The sequence below is a fragment of the Corapipo altera genome, unplaced genomic scaffold (assembly GCF_003945725.1).
Source record: "Corapipo altera isolate COAL_440 unplaced genomic scaffold, ASM394572v1 110, whole genome shotgun sequence".
NCBI lineage: Eukaryota > Metazoa > Chordata > Aves > Passeriformes > Pipridae > Corapipo > Corapipo altera.
In genome coordinates, this window is record NW_020884960.1 from 1,714,600 (window position 1) to 1,738,660 (window position 24,061).

At 41.9% G+C, this 24,061-nt stretch overlaps 1 protein-coding gene across 8 annotated transcripts in view; it reads right to left on the reverse strand.

Annotated features, from left to right (window-relative positions):
* The window catches only part of NCOA6 (nuclear receptor coactivator 6), a 46,045-nt gene that overhangs the window by 16,044 nt on the left and 5,940 nt on the right, over window positions 1-24,061 (reverse strand). For 7 of the 8 annotated variants that reach the window (XR_003531015.1, XR_003531014.1, XM_027663959.1 and 4 more), the window contains exons 2-10: window positions 23,762-23,864; window positions 18,490-18,641; window positions 18,113-18,386; window positions 15,141-15,296; window positions 14,466-14,588; window positions 12,928-13,056; window positions 10,455-11,267; window positions 7,487-7,633; window positions 5,449-6,565 (exon numbers count right to left, since the gene is read on the reverse strand). Coding sequence is in view for 6 of the 8 variants with exons in the window: in XM_027663959.1 (XP_027519760.1) it covers window positions 5,449-6,565; window positions 7,487-7,633; window positions 10,455-11,267; window positions 12,928-13,056; window positions 14,466-14,588; window positions 15,141-15,296; window positions 18,113-18,347 (2,720 nt within the window). In the remaining 2 variants the exon portion in view is untranslated. Of the gene's footprint in view, window positions 1-5,448; window positions 6,566-7,486; window positions 7,634-10,454; window positions 11,268-12,927; window positions 13,057-14,465; window positions 14,589-15,140; window positions 15,297-18,112; window positions 18,387-18,489; window positions 18,642-20,531; window positions 20,641-23,761; window positions 23,865-24,061 lie in introns of all 8 variants that reach the window. The other variant, XM_027663955.1, reaches the window with a different exon arrangement.

The following is a 24,061-nucleotide window of genomic DNA, read 5'->3' on the forward strand; positions in this document are numbered from 1 at the left end:
GAAAATGCCAATGGATATTCCAAATAATATAGCTATATATTTATTCCAGCCAAACAGGCTAGAATGACATCTGTATAGATAAGGAAGTGCTATGGGTAGATGCATTTTTAATTAATTTTAAAGGTAGCACCATTTCTTCCAGAAGTGACTTGCTCGGGTATCAGAGACCTCCGATCCCATCACCACAAAACTGCACTGACACGTCAGATATGCCAGTGACCCTCCAGAGCACAGGTCTCTGTGTGGGACTGAGGCTCCATAAGTGACCCCAGACTGGTCTGGCTTGGAAGGGACCTTAAAACTCATCTTTTTTCAACCCCTGCCACAGGCAGGGACACCTTGCACTATCCCAGGTTGCTCCAAGCCCCATCCAACTTGGTCTTGGACACTTCCAGGGATGGGGTAGCCACAGCTGGTCTGGGCAACCAGGGACTCCCCACCCTCACAGGGAAGATTCATCTCAGTATCCCATCTATCCCTGTCCTCTGGCAGTGGGAAGCCATTCCCCCCTGTCCCGTCCCTCTACCCCTTGTCCCAAGTCCCCCTCCAGCTCTCCTGGAGTCCCTTTAGGCCCTGGAAGGGGCTCTCAGGTCTCCCTGGAGCCTTCTCCAGGTGAACACCCCCAGCTCTCTCAGCCTGTATCCAGAGCAGAGGGGCTCCAGCCCTCAGAGCATCTCCATGGCCTCCTCTGGACTCTCTCCAACAGTCCCACAACCTTCTTGTGCCCCAGAGCTGGAGGCAGCACTGCTGGTGGGGTCTCCTCTGAGCGGAGTAGAGGGGCAGAATGCCCCACTGACCTGCTGCCCACGCTGTGGGATGAGCCCAGGACACAGGGTGTTCTGGGCTATGAGTGCACATTGCTCGGTCACATTCAGTTTTTCATCCCCCAGCATTCCCCAAGTCCTTCTTCCAGGGTACCTGATGCTCCAGGAGACTCTCTAGGACAATTTAAAATTGCTCAGACTCGGTCCCCAATACTTCCACTGAAACAAGAAAGTTTTTGCCTATTTAGAAAAAAACAAAATTTCTATAGCTATCAATATGGTCAGGACACGTAAAATAAAGAGGGATGAAGAGCAGAAGACCTTAATTGCTTATCATCTGCATAAGAACGTAGTGGGGAGATCTACATAAGAAAAGCTCTAAGCTAAAATTAAAGACATCAAAGTCAGTCCACTTCCAACTAAGAGAGGCAGAATCATGCAGAAATGCCACAGAAAAACACACTTCAGCAAAATAAGAATGTGAAATACATAAGGATGGAGAGATCTATCCTATTTAATTTTACTTGAGAGTAACAGTTTCTGGCACCTGTAGAGCTGACATGGAGAGACCCAGGCCAGTCCTAACATTCTATCAGCTACCGAATCAATATTCAAAAAGCAGTGTGTGACTGGAAATCCCTGGTTTTCGCGGGTCACAGCTGGGAAGAACATAAACCAAGAGGAACAGAAGGTGAGGAATGGGGCAAACACAGAGCTGCTCCAAGCGCTGCTGCTGAGGGCAAGGACTGCCAAGGAAGCATTTGGAGTAAAACCCTGTGTCTAATCCAGCACACCACCAGTTTTTGTGAGGCAGGTGGTGTAGACTTACCCGCCTCCGCCAATGAATTTGATGAAAACTGGCAAAATGGATAGGTATGCCCCAGAGCATTATATTAGCAGCCACAAATGAACAAAAATTCTGGCAAGAAAATTACCCAGAGGAGCCGCAGCCTTGGAGCATGTACCAGCCATGTGAACTGAAAGAACTGCCTAAAATTGTGAATACAATCTCAAATTTGCAATTTTGCTATTTATGATTTATTTATAATGGTGGGAGATTAAAAATGCAACAGTTAAAGACCAGCTAAAAGCTGATACAGAGCACCACAGCACAGGCAAGTTTAACCTTGAAAACAATACTGGTGCAAGATGGATCCTTAGCAAATACCTCCTGCTAGATGGATCTGATCAGGCAGCTGTGCAAACCCAGCAAAACAGACCCAAGGTTGGTTTGCTCACAAAGAAGAGCAGTTATGGTAGGAGAGACTGCTGCTGTCATTGCTGGAAAATTTAAACATCATTTGAATGTAGCTGAAATTCACGGGGCATGTTTAGCAACCACCACTCATCAACACCCCCCCAATTATGAATATTAATAACAAGATGAGGTTTGTGTGAGAGGGACAAAATATTCTACATTTATTCTTCTTTTCTGTTGCTCTGAATGTAAAAAAATATAAAAAGGTAACTGCACATCAGGTACAGTCTGGATTGTCATCAGCAAACCCTCTGCTCACCAGCTGCATTCTTGAGTACAACCTTCAGATACAAAATTCCTTGTCAGAGTGGAGAGAGAACCCCAAGAAAACCCAAACAAAATCAACCAAACCACAAAAGGCAGTAGCTGCTGTAACAAAGCGAGCAAACATAAAATGACAGCACAGATGTGGCAGAGCCAACCTTGCTGGCTCAATCCAGTGCTCTGCAACAGCTCCTGTGGTACAGAAAGGCTCGTCCTCTGCTGCTGAGGGAGGGCTACTTCCCAGAGCACTGGGGTCTGTCACCCTCAGACCTGCGGTGAAACGCTCCGAGTCTGGTTGAGAAAAGCCTCTTTGTCCTGCAGGGCTGTCACCACCTGCTCTGGGCCCTGCAAACCCAAACGCCAGCAGTGGCCTTACCCAGCAGGTTAGTTCTGTTCTAGCAGCACACAGGATGTTCATGCCCTGTGCACAGGGGAACATTAAACAACTGCTTGTTTGTGCATGGATTTAATAGAATTAACCAAGGCGTTTGATCTGCAATCCCATTTCATCCAGCATCTTGGTCCTCAGTTTACATCCCATTACCTACAGTCTTCAAGTTCAGAACAAACATGGCGAACACTTTTAAACAACCTACTTCTCCAAAATGTCCTGGGTTTCATTTCAATGCCAAGCTGCTCAATTAAGCAAACCCTTAAAACTATTTTAGACTCAGTTGAATAAACTCTTTCAATAGCTTATCACTTACCCTATTTACATTCCAATATGTTCAGTCTGCAATCCATATTACTAATGGTACTTTTATTACTTCTCCAAAATTATTTCTTTTTAATGCATTTATCAAATTATCTGCATTTCCACACAAGGTTTGCTGCTCTGAATTATAAAATTTCTGAGGAAGAATGACAGAGAGGATGCTGAAAAGCGTCATATTTGCTTCTGATGACAAAGAAAGTGATCCAACTCAGATTTAAAAGAATCAGCAATTCCAAGACAGGAAAATGCTGAGCTTGCCTAACAGTGCAAGGGAAGCCAAGAGTGAGGGAAGCAGGAAGGTACTGCAGCCAGCTTCCACTGCAGTTACCTTCCTTTTGCTGGAGATTAATCTCAGAAACACGTGTGAGAACAGGTCCCTTCTTAATGCTTCTGCAAGGATATAGTCCATTTAGAACCAAAATGCTAATTCATATCAGAACAACATTCTGCAATGGCAGACAACATGAGCTGAAAATTTAAGTAACAGAGTAAGTACCAAGTGGTATTTCCTTTGTTAATTACACTGAAATCTGATTCAGAGCCTTATTTAGGAGCTAGAATTGAGTTGTCATAGTTCAACAGAAAAGCTGCAATTTAGGCTTCTCCTACTGAGAAAACTTTTTAATAAGCAAATAGTCTTGTGGGGCTGTGTAAGCTCAGAGGAGAGAATTTTATAGATCCATTTACTGATATTCCCAGGCCACACTGAGGCTGGGTGCTCATCAGTAAGGCCAATGAAAACAAAATCCTAACAAGGGTTTTTTTAATGATTAATGGATTTTCTTTTCAGAAGACAGTGCCAACTCCTCTGCTTCCTCTGAATCCTCTGTCACTTCCGTGGCAAGGCGCTTGCTAAGCAGTGGTTACTATTATTTTATTGGAATCTCTTTGGACTGGAGGAGCTTGTGTCTATGATACGGTTTCCAAGTCCCCCTGAAGCTGAAGACCAGCCACACGCCAATCCCTTGGTTCTGGCCAAGTTAATTTACCCAGGTTTCCACAGCTGGCCACAGACTGTGTCCTCCTCGTACCATGACTGTAAACAACTACACAGCAGGTATCTGAAAAGCTTTTTTCACAGCATGCTTTGCTTTACCTTACAGCATTTCTGCATTTTTGTACTAGTTAAGCCAATTAATGATTGCCACAAAAGATCACTTGCTATAGATGATGTGAGTTGTTTCAGTCCAGAATTAAAATGTTCATGAGATTATTACTTCCATCTTCATGAAGGAATCTTGACACTGTGCAGAAAATGCAGGTTGGGGCTTCGCACTGAATAACTAAGGGAAAAATTAAAATATTAAGCAGTTGCTCAGTACTTGATGCCATCTTCTCTTTGCACTGAACTGTATATGTGTCCCTGGGAAAGGCAGCACAAACTTCAGCCTAGACACATAACAATCACTCAGAGGAGTGGGACTGGTGGAACCAGAGCCACATTAGGAGCTTAATGTGCCATTGCTATCTTTTTGTTTGGTTTTAAGAATTTAATTTTGATATTTGGATATTCCTGAGTTATAATTTTATGTGCTAAATTTTTCCATTTTTCCTAAAGCAAACTGTAAACAATCCCCAGAAGTTCCATCAGGTGGATTCCTGTCAATGCCTCTGGGGTTCATCTGCAGCATCAGGATAATTAGATATAGTGTGTCTGCCTTCGCTATTTAAGATGAATAATGGGACAGCAACAGGATTTACCCTGTGCTGGTGTTAGCAGACTGTCAATGGCAAACGGTTACAGGACAGTTGGCCAAGGAAGAATGTACTGGCCAAAAGGGAAAGAAGAGATTCTGCAATCTTGTATGTCCACTAAACAGGCGCATTCATTCATTATCTTCCAATATTATCCATTTGCCTCCTCCCACTCAAGAGTTGTGGGGTTTTTTTCCTTCCTAATCTCTCCTAGGCCAGGAAGACCAGCACTGCTTGGACTCGTTAACCTCATTCCCAGAAAGTACCAAGTTCCTCCCTCTAAATTCTAGCTGCAACTTCAACTAAGAGAGAAGTCCAGCTCAATTCCAGGTGGAAATGTGTCAGGATATGTATATAATTCAGGAAATAACCCCCAAAAATCTCTACTACACATGTTTATGGAGGCTTCTAATTCTTCTGAAAGTAGCTGTCAGACTGCTCAAATAAGGCAGCCTCCTCTTCCATGGGCTGTGGCACCATGGGTCACATGCTAAACTTCCTTCACCTAGTAAACGTAAGGAACAATGATGGTATAACTGGGTTTATAACTGAGTTTGGATATTTGCATGTCATTTTTAATCTTGAACAAACATTCCAATGACAGACTCTTGAGAGTAACTGTTGCAAGGAACTGCTACAACATGAATTAATACAGGTCCTTTCTTACCCGTAACTTGCTGATAAAATATTGATAAGGCGCCCGTGGAGCTTCCCCACGCCCCTTATAAAAAACACTGTAATGTTAAACCTACGTTGTTTGTTCTAGCTGTTGATTATTTTTCTTCTTCCTTGGAGGCTTCTTCTTCTTTGGTTTGTTGGGATTCTGATTATTTTGTTTGTTGTTCACACCAAAGTGTCCTGCTGATATATCGCTTTGGAGAAGGTTAACCAAGAGTGGACTTGTGAGTGTCACATCTTTATTGACAGGAAACACAGGATTCTGCCCACAGGAAACCTGATTCCCATTTGGCGTTCCACTAAACCCTGGATTGAAAGGCAGCCCATGGCCAGAGAAATGACTCCCTGAAGCATTGTTTCCTTGCATTCCTTGCATATGAGAAGGCACCATGTTTGGCTGCTGCACAGGAACCTCAGGTAACATCTGTGTCAAGTTCACATCGTTGTTTGTTGTAGGAGTAGTGTCCCCAAGCTGCTGAGATATGTGAGGACCAGGTCCAGTGGGTCTTAAAACTTGTCCTTGAATTCCCATCACCTGAGAAGGATTCCCATTCACGGGGCCTTGCTGTGCCATCATCTGCCCAGTGAACTGCACCATATTTCCTTGCATGTTTGGCGTTGGTCCTCTCATCAGTTGAGCTGGCCCCGTCATAACAGTGGACTGGTTCTGAGTACTAAAAGGCTGTTTATTTCCTTGCATCTGAGTGGTCATCATCTGTTCCATCATCGAGTTTTGCTGTAGCAAGACCTGGCCCTGAGGTCCCATCATCTGACCGTGTGTGGACATCATCTGCTGTCCCTGCTGGGGAATCATCTGTTTAGGTGGGGTCATCCTTTGGGGAGAGGGACCAAGATTTTGGTTTTGTGGTGTCACCATCATTTGGCCTTGTGGTATGAGCTGAGTTCGTGAAAGTATCATCTGGTTTTGAGGGTTCAGTGATCCCTGAGCCTGAATGTTCACCATCTGTCCTTGAGAGGACACAATTTGCTGATGCATCCCCATAAGCTGGGACTGTGGTCCTTGCTGAGGCTGTCCCTGCATGTTGCCCATGTTAACCTGTGGTACCCCAGTAGCACCAGCCTGCTGGTTGTTCATATTTCCATGAAGTCCCATTAGATTGGTCTGCATCATATTTGGTGGGCCGTGTGCTGCTTGCATCTGAGTTTGAGGAGGTCCAGATCCTTGGCCACCTTAGGAAAATAAAAAGAAAACATGAGTAAGAAACTAATTGGCGTAAGAGTTTTCACACCTTTTGATGTTGAGTAATTACTCCAGAATTGTTTGCCTCCCTTTTCCAAGGAACTGAAATATCTCACATATTTGCAGTTCTGGAATGTGATATTTGATGCTATAGATACATGTTAGTTGCCAAAACAGAAGATCATACATCTCAAAATAAGAACTTGGACTAGTCCTTCCCCTGTACCCCACTGCAGAAGACAGAATAGAAACTTAATTTCAGTTGTTATCTGTACCTAAGTTTGAAAATCTTCCATAATGTCAGTAGAGTAATTCCTGACCAAAATAAGGTTCAAACCTTGAGGTTACTTTATAATGGATTAAAGAATAAATGCACATGGAATACTGATGAAATTACATTATCAGGGTTTCCATAATCCAGACAAAAGACTAATAACTGAATTGTTAAATGGAGACATTTGTGACCTAAACATTTCATTTTCACACTGTAAGCAGACTTCCACAGCTTACTAAGGAACTAATAAATAACTTTTTCAAAGCAGAACAAGATTATTTTGTTATTGTGCTTCTAAGATAATTTTCCTTTTTTTTTGTGGACAAGAAATTCCTTTTGTGTTGAATCTTTATTACCCCTTGCCTTCAAATTTGCTCCTTTCATTCAGTTTCTTAACAGCTACTTCTGGAGCCCAGGACCATAGTCCTCATCAGTAATAGTTGTGTTGTTTGAGAAAATACAGCAGCCTCATGCTTTGTTTTTCCTCATCCAGCAATACACACAGAATGTTGCTGCAGCCCCAGTCAGCAACTCCCTCTTAATGGCAAGAGTTTATGGTTTGGGGTCTGTGTAACACAGGTAAAGGCATCCCGTGCTCTGGAAGGAAAAAGCTGAGGAACACTCATTGCAGTCAGACCTGTGTGCTGCACGTTCTGGCTGGTTTGCAGCTGTGGTGCTCCACTGTTCCCTGGTGTTCCTGGAGCTGTGGAAGGCACCTGCCCTTGCAGGAAGTTCTGGTTAGCCTGGCCTGCAGGGAACCCTGGCGGAAGGCGCTTGGGCATTCCTGAACGGGAGAATTTTCTTATTAGTAAATAGGGCAAACAGGAAGAAATAAAAAAAGAGAAAATCTATAATTGGAGAATACCTTTGAGTCTGTGCTGTCACGTTACACGTTTAGGCAGAAAGTGTTTTTTGCCAATATACAAAACCCACTGAAGACATTTATAGTTATTATCTGTGCAATAATCCCGCCTAACAAATTACTATGACTCATTTCAATCTGTAATTTAAGTACAAAACTTACCACATAGAGGAGGTGAAAAGCCCACGTTTGACTTTTAGAAACTAGAAATTAATGTAGTTGTGCTGGTTTCTGCTGCACTTCATCTCAACTCTTAGCAGGCCTTTAACTTACTTCATATACACAAACAACCGGCATTTTTGTTACAGTGATGTCCTCCTCTCAACAACTCTGACAGCAGCACACCAGGCACACATTCCTTATCAGTGCTGCTGTGTGCACACACACTCAAAAGATCTTCTCATCCCAGAGTGGCTGAGGAACCTCCAGGTTCAGCATGTCCAGACCTGCTGCTCATTCAAGTAACCCTGATATTCCTGCTGCAAGAGCAAGGAATTCTGTCAGGCCCGTCTCTGGCACAGCACTCACACTCTGGCACAGCAAAACATCACTGCTGCTCTCGGACAGAGAGAAAACCTTCCCTCTACCTGCCAACATCAGCAGCAGCATGGATGGATTCCACAGAACCACTTCTTTTTACCTCACTGTCAAACAGACAACACCTGAGACTTTTAGAACCAGCCCTGCCCCTCTCCTTATTCTTATGACCCAGGGCCAGAATGTGACTTTGGTTCCTTCCACAGTCACAGCTTTCTTGCACACTTAATTGTGCTGTTTGTGTTAATTAATCTGGTCTTAGGTTTGTAATTAATATTTCAAGGTAATCAAGTATACAGGTCAAACAACAAGATACATGTGCAAATATGGAACACAGACTTCTTGAAACACCACATCGTTGGACTCTAGTTTTAGTTCTGCTCAAGTTTTAGGGAAGTTTTGCACATAGGAACGCTTGAACTGAGAAAAAAAGAAAGTGTTAGCCTGGTCTATTCAAAATCTGATATAAATTCTGATTTGCTAAATTAACTGTGTGCAATGGAAAGTGTTTGAGTGCATTCATCTACACCAAACCTTTAAATGCAAGCAGGAAAAAATCTGTAATTACAACTTATTTAACATAATGCAAGATGGCTTAAAAACAGATGGATCCATAATTACAACTTAACTAACATATAACTTGCAGCAAAGAATGAGCATGCACAGAAGTGAGGCAAAAATCTCAGCAAGTGGGAGCAACACAGCTTTGTTGAAACCAAAGAATCCTGTCTTTTTATATCAGCTGAGGGTACAGCTCACAGTAGGATTGCTAATTTAAGCAATAAGATCTACAGTGAGGTCACATAACATATTTTAATAGTTATTTGCAGTGTCATTTTTAACTCAAAAAAAGTAGGGTTGTGTTTGTAGTAGGTTTACTTAGGAAGGAAGGAGAATGCAAAGATTATATTGCCTAGAGGTCATGGCTGTGATTCCTGATGGGGACATATGGCTGGTGAGGCAAAATTGTAGGGAAATATGACAATAATAAACAATTAATAACTTCTTCTTCTGGAGACAAGATAAGAAACACAAAGTACAGGGCACTGGCAGATCCTAAAAGGAGAACCTTGAAACTGAGACAATTCACCTGAACTCAAAAGAGACCCATAGTACAAAGAGTGCAAACAAGAAGTTTGTCCTGAGCAGCACACCAAGAAACAGGTGTTCCTTACAAGAAACAGGTGTTCCTTACAGGTTTGGGGCAGATTTCAGACGTACAGCATGAGAATGCAAGACACTAGAATATATTTATGTATGCGTAGGTGGACAAAGAATAAGTACACAAAGAAATTTTTTCAATGGCTTAAGCAAGAGCTTGTGTATGGGGCCAGGGAGCAGGTATCCATGAGAAAGGTGAACAAATGAGTGAGCAGAGAGAAGCACGACAAGTCTGCACAGAACTACAAGAGGTTGAAGGGGAAAAAAACCACAAAAGAGATCTTAGGACTGACCAAAGAAATTCCTTCACTGTTAGAGAAGAACTTCAGAATTAGTAAGGAAAAGATGCAAGTGCGTTGGTTTGAAGAGAAAACTAAAGACAATGCAGCCAAAGGAGAAGTTAAAACATCCTTTAACCTCTTAATTTCAGAGCAGAGAGTAGAACAGCATGGCAATAATAGCTCTTTCCTCTTTAAATGGGAATAAACTGTTGACAAATAAAGACAGGGTCAAGAAGAGACATCCACAGCTTAGAAAGGAAGATGTAAAACAACACCTCATTTCTGTAGTAGAAAATGTAAATGGTGACAGAGGAAGCTGAAGAGAGAAAGAAAATGTTTGTTTGATTCCATTACACTCTCTCTCAAAAAAATCCTTCCCCTTGCCCCAAAAAAGAACAACCCCAAAACCAAACCAAACCAAACCCCTCCATCATCTCTGAAACATCCTAAGCTTGTTTAAAGGCAACAGAAGAACTGTCAAGAGGATGACTGTCAGTAATGACCAGTAACAACTGTACACAGCAACTCCACTCTGCATGGGCCCAGAGCCTATCCTTAGGTCAGCACTGTGACACTGCAGGACACAGACAGGGAGGAGAACCCAAGTGATACTGATGCTAATTCATCCATATCCACTTCATACTCCATCTGTGCCTATATTCTGTCTTGTACAGGATCTTTTCAGAACTAACAGCAACCTTTGTTCTAGACATTTTATTTTTCTTTTCTTTTCTTTTTAAAATACAAGTCTCAGTATTTCTTACCTCCTAAACCAGGGTGTAAACCTTGTGGACCTTGGTTTTGCTGCTGCATCACCATGAAGTTGGGGGGTACATTCCCCTGTTGCACCATAGCATTACGACTAGGAGAAGTGACAGGCTGCTGGAATCCCTGGGGAAGTGTGCTACTCTGGGGAGGCCTTGGTCCCAGCTGCTGCTGCGTCTGGTTAACGGTTGGAGATGAGGCAGGAGATCCCTGCTGGAAGGAGGAGGGAGAGGAAGCAGGAGACTTGTTGGTCAGGTGGGGTTGTTGTAGTGGCGTAGGAACCCGTGAGGGCCCTCCCTGAAGGCTTTTCATTTGAGGAGCAGTAAACTGGCCAGGATTGCTCATCTGGGGAAAGTTTGAGTGAGCCTGGGAAGCTTGCTGGCTTCCAAAAGGATATGGAGGTGGAGGATGAGTAGGAGTTTGTACTGTTGCTAGAGGTGGTCTTGCTTGAAGTTGCTGCTGCATTTGTCCAGGCAACGGGGCCTTTTTCCAACCCTGGTTTACTGTCAATGTACCCAATGCTCCCTGGGTTGGAGGAGGCTGAAGTGCTCCAGAAGGAAGCTGGTTCCAGCCAGGGGGAACTGGAACCTGTGCTGGTGAAGTGAATGAAGGTCGAATACCCTGCTGTGGCTGCTGATGTGGCTGGGGAGGACGATTCTGCAACTGCTGCTGCTGTAGCTGCTGAAAGTTGGCTGAGTTCATTTGCCTGTTTACAGGAACTGACTGCATTGAATGGAGCTGGGGAGCTAAAGATCCCGATGGATGATTTTGCTGCTGGATATTTAGCCCAGATAAGAGTGGGTCCATTGCATCTATTAAAATAGCAAAGAAAAGCAAAAAAAAATAACCTACTGTAGACAAAACCCATCCCAAAACAAGAAAGGCTAAATTGCTTGCTTGCATTTGCTTACTCTGCATAAAAACTCGCACTCCAGTTTCCAATTTCTCCAACAGACAATGCTTTAGAAGTTTTTAAAATGTCTGGGAGTCCTGGGAAGACAAGTCTTATCAACTTATACCATTTAAAATACAGCATGACAGTTCCACAGTGCTTGTTGCTACAGTTTAACGTGAGCCTTCTACACACTTAGAACTGTAGAATCACAGAATATCTCAAGCTGGAAAGGACTCATAAGGACCACTGAGTCCAACTCCCCAGTGAACACCTAGAATTAACCACAGGACTAAGAGCATTGTCCAGACACTCCTTGAGCTCTGGCAGCCTTGCTGCCGTGACCACTTCCCTGGTGAGCCTGTTCCAGGGACCAACCACTCTCTGGGTGAGGAACCTTTTCCTAATATCCCATCTGAACTTCCCGTGATGCACCTGCATTCCACCTCCTTGTGTCCCATCAGTGGCCCCAGAGAGAGGAGCTCAGCCCCTGCCTGCGCTGCCCCCCGTGAGGAGGGTGCAGACTGTGATGGGGTCACCCCTCGGCTTCTCTTCTCTGAACTCAATGGGCCAAGTGGCCTCAGCTGCTCCTCCTAAGTCCTGCCCTCAAACCCTTTCCCTATCCTGGTCCCCCTCCTCTGGACACACTCGAGCCCTCTGATGTTCTTCATGTGCTAAGGTGCCCAAGTTGCCCCCAGGACTTGAGGTGAAGCTGCCCCAGAGCAGAGCAGAGGGGGACAGACCCCCCTCATCCAGCCAGCAATGCTGGGCCTGATGCCCCCCAGGACAGGGCTGGCCCTTGGGGCTGCCAGGGCACTGCTGGCTCCTGTTCCAGTTGCCCTCAGCCCAAACCACCCGATCCTCTTCCCCAGGGCAGCTCTCCAGCCTCTCATCCTCCAGTTTGTATGTATAATTCACTTGTTAGGGCTATTCCTAACAGTTAAAAAATTAAGGTAGTATCATACACTAATATACCCAGAATACTTAAAACATTTATGCTATCTGTAAGAATAAATAACAAGAACTCTACAGAACTTGGCAAGTACTGCCACCATTTTATGGAGGGAGAAGTAATAACCTGCCCCTTTTTTCTGTACTTCCAAAATGCAAATAAGCTGCACTATCAGAATTGCGAAGAACAAACCCTAAATATTCACACCCTCCAGATTCCCAATCCTAAAACTTCTAGTCTACCTGCCCCTCCTGAAAAGCATTTGTGCTCAGTCTGGGGCATTTGCTTCTTACCAGAAACATTCCTGCCTCATTGAACCAATCCTTCTCTTACCTTTAGCTAAAGATAAAGCTCAGTCACAATGGTTCAACTGGAAAAATACCACTGCCACTGCTCAACATAAAATACCAAGCAAGCTGGTGACTTATTAGGCATCCAAATTATTTCAAAAGTTTTAACAAATTAATAGGGGCAAAGAGGGTTCCTCAGAAAGTAGCTCCCAGAAGGGCAGGGAAAATGCTCCAGGACAATTCTGGAGTGCTCACATGAGTACACGCTCAAGTCTGTGTGCTGAAGAATAAAAACACAAGAACATTTTCAGGTCAGTACTGTGACTAAGTTTTACCACCTGGCTGTGAGGAAGGCCGAGGTGTTCGTGGCTGCAGCTCAGCACTAGCACCACTTGCCACCATAGAGGAGGGCACATTTCCAGTCTGGGACATCATGACAGTTGTAGCATTGCTCATTCTTATTAAACCTTAAAAAATAAACATAGAAATTATCAAGTCTTGAAGTTTTTACACAGAGGAGAATTTTAGATTTTTTCTTTTAACAAAAAAAAATATATATTTGTCAATAAAACATTTAGACTTCGAGAATTGTTTGTCTGAAATAACCTGAGGACACACCTGTGTCTAAAAGCTCAGATTCCCTGATATCAAACAAACAAGTTCAGGTCATGCTGAAACTTAAACACCAAACCTTTAAAAAGGATATAAAAGGAAACACTACTGAAATAATGTGAGCTTGACTTGCCACTGAAGTCATCAAGTCACAAGACTGTATCAAAATTATAGATGTAACTCAGATTTTTGCAAAATCTGAAACTAGAAAGTAACTGAGATGTAGCAAGAGAGAAAAAAATTCAATGTTTCACTTCCACAGACTGCTATTTTATAAAATGATTGATACTGTTGCCCTGTTATTGCTGTTATATTTACACTGTTTGGCCTGCAGACAGTAAACAAAGGTCATGATTGACACAGCAGAGAGTAGAGCCCTTCTTTAAATGTTTTACATTCTTTGTTAAGCACAGTAATTTCACTACCATTTAATCATGTTTCTACAGGGTTGCAGTGTTCTTTCCACGTCTTCTCATCAACAGCCACAAATGCATTTTACATAAACTGACCAAAAATGCTCCTGTTTTTCTTTAAATTCCTTTAAATCCTATTAACTAAAATATTAATTAATTAGCTTTATGATTCAGCTATTAAAATAAATTATACAGAAGCTTTCTTTGTAAAAACTCTTTGTAAAATCTGAATTTTGTAGTTAAAAATTCCTTATGCATATACAATGCTATAAAATGTAGAGTTTAATGAAACTACATCTCTTCACAAAAATTCCTTCTCTGTGACTAGATCTTGAAAGTTTATCAGAAAATAAAGAGAGAGTAGCAATGACAGTGTCCTGTCCTTCCCATAATTCTAATGGATTTATTATTGTACACTGAATAAATGCTTATGCTCATTTTCATGAAGGGAGCCAAACATAACAGTGAGACTTTGTGCCCATTTCCAAGTGAATTCTCTACACTAGACTCGTCTGCTTTAACAGGCCTTATGTAGCAAACAAAACGACCAACCAGCCAAACCAAGAAAACTCCAAACCACCAAACCATAAAAAACCAAAAAAACAACCCCAAAACAAACCCGTTGGCCCCACCAAAATCACTCCAGTGTTTGTGGGACAAAATGCAGCCAACAATTTAGTTTACATAATGCAGGTCATGGTTTGACAGCACAAAACACGAACACACATTAATTAAAATGGCAAGTAGAATTCTGCAAACAATAGTTGCTATAGCCAGTGAAATGTCATGATTAGCTCAGTAACAAATTCTTAAGTGTATAAAGCTCCACAGATAAACCCTGAGGGGTTTACCTTGCCCCCCTTGCATGGGAAAGCCCGTTTCCATCCGCACGGCATTGCTTGCTCCCAGTGGCCCATTGATCCGGACATCCTGGCTTCTGCTCTGAGCCAGAGCCAAGTTGATGGCACCTTCCCCTAAAAGTAATGTGCAGGTTGGGTGAGCAGAATGAGAGACAGAAAAGCAGAATAACAGACATTTGCAGAAGGACATTTAAAAAATGCCAAGGAAGGAAGAACAGACTTCACCTATATGTTAGGACACACATCACACTACCCTTCTGGATTTCAGTTTTAAGAAGAACAAATGCCACGACAAGCAACACCTGTCTTTGGTTTCATTCCGAGGGTGCTCTTGGACAATTGCCCAGAATGGATATTTTAACTGTGAAATCCACTGAAAACTCATTTTAAAGAAAACCTCATATGAAACAACAGGGAAAGAAAACCAGTGCACATTTTGCTAGCCAACACTCAAAAAACCATTTTTCAGGCAGTTTCCTGATGCCCAGAGGATTTTCAGCTTCCATTTTTATTATATTTTTTTCTTGAAAAAAAAGAAGTCTTGAGCTATCTTTTCACTGACACTAAAGTAGGAACTTGGAAGTTTTGCAACATTAATCAAGTACACAAAATTGCTTGTTGAGTCTACCTAAGTTTTATCTTTGGAAGCAAATTCATGTGAAATACCTTCAATCTGAACTGAGAGGATGCCCAGATCTCGAAGCTGTTGGTTGTTATTCTGAGCCAGGATTCGCAGTCGCTCGGCAGCTTCCCGGGGAATATTGAAGGTGACACGGACGCTGTTCCAAGGCTCTATTTTTTGCACTTTTAACTTGTTGGATTCTTAACAGAAAAACAGTCAGAGTCAATGAAAAGGTAGTTTTCAAATATGCATGATGAAATAACTTGGCTAAAAGAGATGAAAAAATTGAAACACTGGCTTTGAAAATTGTTAGTGGTTAGTCTCAGGTAGAGGAGATTTCTCCTGCACAGATATACACAGTCGATGCTGACAAACCACTTCAGGGATTTTCCAAATATTAGCAATAAAAAAACTAACCAAATAATACCCAATGCAATAGCCAACATAATCACTTGGTAGTATCACTCGAAAATTGAAATATTCTGTGGATAAACTAGTTTGGAAAGATAAGAAAATATCCACTAAAACAGATTTCATATAATTACATGTATTAGGTTTGGGTTGAAAGGGACCGTAAAGCTCATTTTGTCCCATCACCTGCCACAGGCAGGGACACCTTCCACTAGCCCAGGTTGCTCCAAGCCCCATCCAACCTGGCCTTGGACACTTCCAGGGATGGGGCAGCCACAGCCTCTCTGGGCAACCTGTGCCAGGGCCTCACCATCTTCACAGGAAAGAATTCCTTACCAATATCCCATCTATCCCTGCCCTCTGGCAGTGGGAAGCCATTCCCCCTTGTCCTGTCACTCCATCCCTTGTCCCAAGTCCCTCTCCAGCTCTCCTGGAGCCCCTTTAGGCACTGGAAGTGGCTCTAAGGTCTCCTGGAGCCTTCTTTTCCCCAGGTGAACACCCCAGCTCTCTCAGCCTGGCTCCAGAGCAGAGGGGCTCCAGCCCAGTGATACAGGAAATCTGTTCGTGAACCAAATGGATGTGGGAAAAAACTGACTACAGGAATGAAATCCTTGAAATATTTGCTCTACAAATGCTTGTGCAACCATCTTTTTTTTTTACAAGACCAGTGCCAACAGAGTCCTAGCAATATTTCATTCCTTTCTACTATATTATTTCGTTTTCTGAGTATGTTAAATCCACTGACAAAAAGCATATTAAAGTCATGCAAAATATGTAGTTGCAGGTTTTCTGAAAACCTGTTCTATATGAGTGTTTCTACATAGATCAGTAGTTTTCAAAGTAACAGCAAAAAGTTGGGCAGTCATGTTGGATGTATTATCCAAAGTGATACCTACCTAAATGATTGCTACAAAATGCATTTAAGGAAAATTAAAATATACTCCTAATAAAGGATTATAAACTTCCAGTTTCAAGCTTTCTGAAAACCAAAAGCATTGGCCAGATTTTCAGCAGTCAGTTCTTCCACTGTAACCTCAGATTTACCAAGTTTGCTAACCTTTAGATTGTAAAGAACATGTTGGTTAAGAATGCCAATACCTCATTCCTATTTAGAAATCTCTTGATCTTCACTAATTTACCAAGCCCTTCTGCTGCTACAGTAATGGAATTATTAAATTCATCCTCTTTCTAGCTATAAACCTGGTTTTCGCTGGAAACATGACAGGAGGAGTTTTAAAATCCTCTTTTGTGGAGGTTTGAACAATCCTGTATTTACTGTTATTAATGTTCCAATATTTTACACACAAAAATTGCATTATCAGTTTTGGTATTTCTTTGTATTTGCACCCTAGTTTCTCATTTTTGAAACACTGCATCTGCCTAGACTACCCCCATGTTATTTACTAACTCCACATTCAGAATATCCTGTTTTGCTCTGAATCAGTTTAAATAACTTGTCACATGGGTAATTTTCAAATTAATTTGACATTGATTTTAAAAATTTGCTTTCTCAGTTGAGGTCTGACTCATGTTTATTAATCCTGGCACTAATATTCATAACAAACTCAGCACGCAAGATGGTCCATATAACAACAGGACTCCATGCAGCTACCAATTAAAGTCATTTCCATTCAAAAACTACACAAGTCATCTACAGTATTAACACACATCCCTTCACACCAGTAGCTATCTGTAGCTTATATCTACTTCAACTTTTTGAAAGATACAGCTCAAACCAGTGGTATTTCTTCATAGTATTTTTGTCTTATCCCAGCTTTTCTATCTTCCTGAGCAACAACAGCAAGGACCCAACAACTGATGCCAGCTGAGTACATGGACAAAATGGAAAGAACAAAGTGACAAAGAAATTGAGTTTGGTTATTCAGAAGTAATGGGTTATTTTTCTGAAAAGGTATTTGATATTGTTGAAAACAACACAAGACTACCTAAATGAGCAGCTATCAGTAATCAGCTTACGGTCCTTTGCAAAGATGCTTAGACAGTGGACAAATGTCTTTTGCCAGATCTAGATGTGATGGTAAAAGATGTCCCAAAAAGCCTGTTATCACTAACTTGCTACATAGCGGATTCCAGAGCTGGGGGGGCACACAGGGGTATGTGAGAGCATTGCATGTCCCTCATCAGGAAAAAAATCAATCAGGCAGGGTAGGTCAGGGCACTTATATCCTCAGCCAACAGTACCTGAGAGTGAACTCATTCTCAGATGAACTGCAGTGGTTTAAATTGGGTAGTTTGGGCAGCAAAACACATCTCCTGTGTGGATAAGTCTGGTTTCCCTTTCATATAACACAGTCATGTGTAATGGAGAGAAATGAAAGAGAAAAAACCCAAGTAAAATACAGGAACTGAAGAGGAATGAATGAACGCGCTAACCAGATCAGTTCTGAACAACAAAACAACTGCAGACACTTGTAGTCTGCGTTTCTGAGAAGAAAACTCCCAAATTCACCAAGAATAATCCCAACAAATCTCATTACAAACTAAGTAACTCAAACCCAATATAATCTATTTATTTGTGCAAGCACCATGACTACATAAATAAGTATTTTGGGGACAGCTGAAAAATGACAAGAAGGTACATTACCCATGTGTAAAAGGCCGGGCACATTCTCCAGTATGGTATCCAGCTTCTGCTCAAAGTCTCTGTCATCTATATTTCCTTTAAAAGCTACAAAGATCGTGGAATCCCCAGGAGCAGCCTCCTGTTTCAGTTCATCTTCCTCCAGTCCTGAATCAAAATCCACCTCTAAGTCTTCCATAGCTGAGGAGTACAAGGAGGCATATGTATCTTTTAAGTTAGGCAGATCATCCAAAACCATTGTTCCAACAATGGGAGCCTGTCAGTTGTCAACATGATGCTTGGAAGGGAAAAAAAGAATTATAATAAGTATAATAATAATCATGTAAAGACATTAACAACTGCTTTCAATGGCACACACAATCACTGACAGAAAAACCTACCGGGTGACCCCATGCTGGGCTCTTTGAGACAAACTGAGCGAGGTTGAAAATGGTGGCCATGGCAGCATCCAAATTGTTCCTCCACAAGAACAAAGAGAAGTGTTTCCTGAGAGAATCCTGCTGCACGTGACTCGAGAAGTATTCCAGTTGATCTAAATGACAGGTAGAAAGGAGGGTAAAGGAAAAAAATCAGAGGAAAATGAATTACATTCCTCCCAATTTCATAGAGGGGACAAGCAAGCACCCAGTACCAAAGCTGCAGTGCCCAACTTCCAGGTAATGGTAAGACTCACAGCAATAGTTTAATTATAAAAAGATAGGAAGAACCACCGAATTTAGTTTTAGAGATTGAAGGTGCAATAATTGTGAAGTTTGTAGGACAGTCACAGCACATCTTACCAGGAGAAATGTAGCATTTGACAAATACTTCACTCACATTGAGAGAAATCTCAGGCATACTATGCCTACTTTCAAAAAGTTTGTAAAGATTTAGGTATTTTCAGCTGCTTTTGCACATTACAACCTGAAATCTGCTCCCCCCCGTGGCAGCACACAACTCTCCCCATGCCGCCATATCAGGCTTGGATAAGAATGAATTCAGTAAGTCAAGTCCCACACCTGATGGTTTTTACTTTATAAAATGTCTAGACTTTGCAATAAGTTTTGACATTATGACAGTAACTTAAGCTGTTACGTGTACAGAAGTACAATTATGGTAAGTTATTCCTAAACCTACAGTGGACACCACTAATGTTTAGTTAAGATGCACATTCTCTCATTCCATCACAGGCCATTCTAAGGGCTATGGCACTTCCTTTTCCAGGTGAGACATCTGCTCTAACACTCAACACTCTGCAGGTACTGCTAAGAGATTCAAACCATCTACACCAACAGCCAAAGCTGATGCCAAACCCAAAAAACGGACCTGTTCCTGACCACCACTGTCAAAACTGAACCCATTTACCAGCCAGGACTGTCAAGACCTCATAATTCCAAAGTTGTGGGTATTCAGCACAACCCACCAGGTTTAGTTTGAAAAGAGAAAAAATAGGATACAGACGGGGGTTTTGGCAGAGGTTCAAGTTCCCAATGCAAATTAAAACCACAACTTGGAGATTAAAGGTGAGATGTAGATACTACTGACAGCCTTTTCTAATAAAAAAATCTAACAACGTTAGACAAACTCAGATTCAGCGCTATTCTGTTGGCACACACATATAATATGGTTGAAGGGAAAATATTACAAAGGAAAAATCAAGGACTTGGAAGTCACAAAATCCCCTCATCTTTTGGTCAGGTTTCCATGCACACACTCACTGTGATTTTACAAAATATATGGTTTTTCTCCCTTGCAACCCTCTCTCACACCAGATGGGCCAACAGGACTAAGGAATAATCCCTTATTTTACACAGAGTTACCCTCTCATCCTGTAGCACCAGTTCTCATCCTTACAGGACTCAAACCTCAGATTAAAAATACAGCTAATTTTGTCTCAGGAGGTCTTTTGCAATCCTGTAACAGAAATTAAGTTAAAATGTTTCACAGTCACTGATCTATTTTCATACTGCTTTCACATACTATTATTCTCATGGAAATTTTAAAGATGGGCAACAGAGACATAAATTTAAAAAAATTCATTATCAGGCAAATGTGTTTTTTTTTCTCCCAGACTCCTTGCTGTCAGCTCTGTATCTAAATTACAGCTCTGAGTGTCTGCCACCTCCATTAAGTCAAACCCTCAGTTTCCTGTCAGGTGCCCAGAAAATGAGAATCACAATTAATAGGAATCTGTGAAAAGTTGTTTCAATTGATTTTCACACATAATTTCTTGAACAGGAAACTTCCTTATCCAAGCAGGCTTTGCACCAAGCAGGAGAGCACTTCTACATCTTTCATTCCACATCCACTGACTCCAGGGAGAGAGGAGCTGGGAATCCTACACAAGCAGACTTTTAATGATCAAGCACAGCCATTCTGTGCAAGGAATGCATCCTGTGAAATACAAGCACTGTGTTTTTAAGAAAAGTGCATAGAACATTACTTATCTGAAAATCTTGAGTAAGTTTTTCAGGAAGAGAAATCTCAGCTTAATATACAGGCTCTTATGTGTTGAAAAAGCACAGTTACTTGGAGGTGATGGGGTGTTGCACCTGCAGCAAGAAACATGAGTACGTCTGACAATCCCTAACACCAAAGAAATACGAGTTTATCTACAAGAGCATAAACATTTCCAATCTTTTTTTGAATGGAAGTGTCTGAAGCCTCCATCTTCTCTGTGAAAGAGCAGAAGACTCCCAGACTGCTTAAATCATGGTTTTGCAGAATCCATGAAAATGCTGCAGCTTAGACTGGATTTCATCAACCTCACCTCAGCGTACCAAAATCTGACACAACTTGTTGAAATTACGGCCCTTCATAAACACTATTAGAGTTTGCTAAATCCCAAAGGACCACAGGCTTTGTTTCATTGACTCAGAGAATCACAGGACTGCAAGGATATTGTGAGTTAAGGAAACAAACCAAGACTGAGCTTTAAATTTTACCTTCTGGATCATGTAGCTAAAGCTCCTTTTGCATTTTTTCTTCACATTATGCTCCTCAGGATCTCTGCTACATCCATCTGTCCTCTCTTCCTCTCAAACACATGCAATTTAGTCTGTTCCTATGAGGTATCATTTATCTCAAGTATGACAGGAGAAAGCAATGATTTTCAACGTCTTCAGGTAGCACATGGCACACCATCCATCTCGGGGCAAATAAATTCCAGCTGCACCCCTTGTCCTAACAAATTCTGTAATCTCCTGGTTATAGAGTTGACATCCATAAATCCTGAGCCAGTACATGATCATAATTACTGAGTACCTTCCCTCAACACTTTTCCACATAAATACAAAATGCTTTCAGCATAAGCACACCCAGGTAAAACTCTGGTCATTCAACAGTTCCTGTAAGCTAGAACTCAAGTATTCATGCTTACATGGCAGCACAAAAAACTCTCTGATCATCATCCTCCCTTCAAAGACCACACATGGCCTCCTTCCTGTCCTTGCACCTGCCCCTGCAGAGTTTCCAAATCAGCATTTCTCATTATACAATTGTTTCTAGAAACTCAGAGCAAGTCCAGTGCTACCACACGGCAACCATCTACTCAGGAACCTGGCCCAGGACCAGCTACTGCAGCATAACAAGTGTTATGACATTTATTATGAAGTTGGTCTTATTCAGTACAGCCTAACTATTAAACTGAAGTAAGAGAGGTGGGGATAAGTAGCTAAATAACAGACAAGTGGCCAAAGTGCACCAGCAGTATCGTTTGGGGGTAGGGGGTGGCCCATGAAGACCAGAGTGCCCAACCTGAGAGTGCAGAGCACAGCTTGGGCTGCTAGAGCCTGGAGCTCCCAGGTACACTCAGCATATGGATAAAACAATTGACCCACTAAAACCTGCAAAACGGAGACTCTCTAGAGGAAGAATTCCTGCAGGATAGAGAGATGTCACAGTCAACTCCTGGGCTGATGGACAGCTGGGTCCCACGCACACCACGGGAAGCCCCAAAGGCAGTTTGTCCCCCACCACCAGCCTGGCATCAACAGGCCACCTGCACAACAATCCCAGCACCACATGGCTGGGCAAGGCTTGGAAAATCCTGTCCAGTCCCCGGGAGAGATGGGATTAGAGCAAAATCTGAAACAGCCAGTTGTCACTAACTGGGGAGCAGCTGAGCACTGGAAAGCCAGGAGGCTCTGGAGTGCCAGCACCACCAGATGGAAGTGCTGGTCTCCAGGGTGAAAAAAACCCAAAGGAAAAAAACCCCAACTTGGTATTCTTATCCCAAGATTCACTCAAATGATCCAAACTTATGTCAATTTGTCTCTTAAACAGAACTTGAAATCTCTTGCCTTGATTTCTCCTACATATTACACGACACAAAGCACACAAACCAAACTAATGCTTTCTAAGATCACCTGTCCCATAGGCTACTGATTTACAAGCTGTTTATATGTATTCAAAATAAACACTTTCACAACTGATATCATATCAGAACATGCACTCTCTCAAAAAAAATATTCAGGGAGCCCAATTAAATAAAAAGTACTAAAATCCTGCTCTACGCTTCTAACTGTACTCTTTCAAATTACACAAGATATTGGGAAGGGTGAGAGCAGAAGGAAGGATGGACTAAAGCCCTTCACTAGCAGATGGCACAAGTTAGCACTGAACAGAGTCCTCATCCCCACAATAACCATTATTTAAAGCTGCAACAAGGAAGAGGAAGAAATGAGGTTACAGTCAAATCCCTTGGCAAACCCAGAACTGACAGTGAGAAGAAAAAGTCTTGGACGGCAGTAGCAACAAAATCTCCAAAGGATACAGAACCTTCCTTGCTTCTGCCTTCACTGGAAAAGGGTTTTCAAGCAACTTATTAGAAAAAAAAAATCAGGAAAACAGTATGTCTTGGATAATACACTTGATGTTTTCTGGTTCCTCTGTTTTAGGTGCCAGTGGGAAAAATATGTAAAGGTTTTCATGAGGGAGGCAGAGGAGGTTCAGCATTGCCAGAATACTGCTGAGAGAATGGCTTTCAATCCATAACGTGTACTTCCACACAGTCACACGGGCTACATTTAAAGTACCTATAAGACCCAGAAACACTGATCGTAACACTGTTTCTATTGGAGATTTGTTCATATTATCCTCCTACAACTTTTTCATTTGTTGCCAGCATAGCGATCTATTAAATTGTTAAATCTGAACAAGTAATAAACCTAGATACCCACGACCCTTCCACGACACAAAGATTAAAATGACATCGTTTCTGGCAAAGATAGACTTCTAAACAAAAAAAAAAAAGACTTTTAAACAAATTCTAGGTAAATGTCATTTTGTCACACAAGGAGATTAAATAAGGCTAAGAATCACTGGTGTAACATGAAAGAATACCTAAAAATAATAAAAATAATTAAACACGCAGTAAAATTTCCTCTGAAACAAATTAGCCAGGGGTAGTTCCAGTAATTTGGAATTTCAAACCTTGGTAATAAAGACGGATAGCACCACAAATGCACCTCAATTGTTCTCTTTGGGAGGAAGGTCTGGAAACAGCCACAAACCTGATGGCAAATGTCCCTAACCCTGCATGGCAGAGTGGGAAGGCAGCTCTGGAAGCAGCTCAGCCCTGCAGTGAAGACAAGGGCCCACCAGTGGCACAGGTAAGGGAGAATGTATAAGAACAAGAAGTATTTAGATGCATCATATGCTTACTTTACCTACCAAAACAAATTCCACAACTTTAGTATTTTGTGGTGTGAAACAGGTCTTCAGGTAATTCCAGACTGGCAAACATGGTTAAACAGCAACTCCCAAAAATGCAATCCTGAAAGAAAACCACCACATTTCATCAGAAAATGATGCAAAACAACAAAAAACCCAAATATAATGGTGAATACCTCCGTTTTTAATATGCAGTTTTGTACCAAATCAAACTCTCTCCTTAGTAATGTAAAAAGCATATGTTACTATGTTTGGATTTTAACAGCAAAACTGAGGATCTCAAAAAATCAACCTTTCATT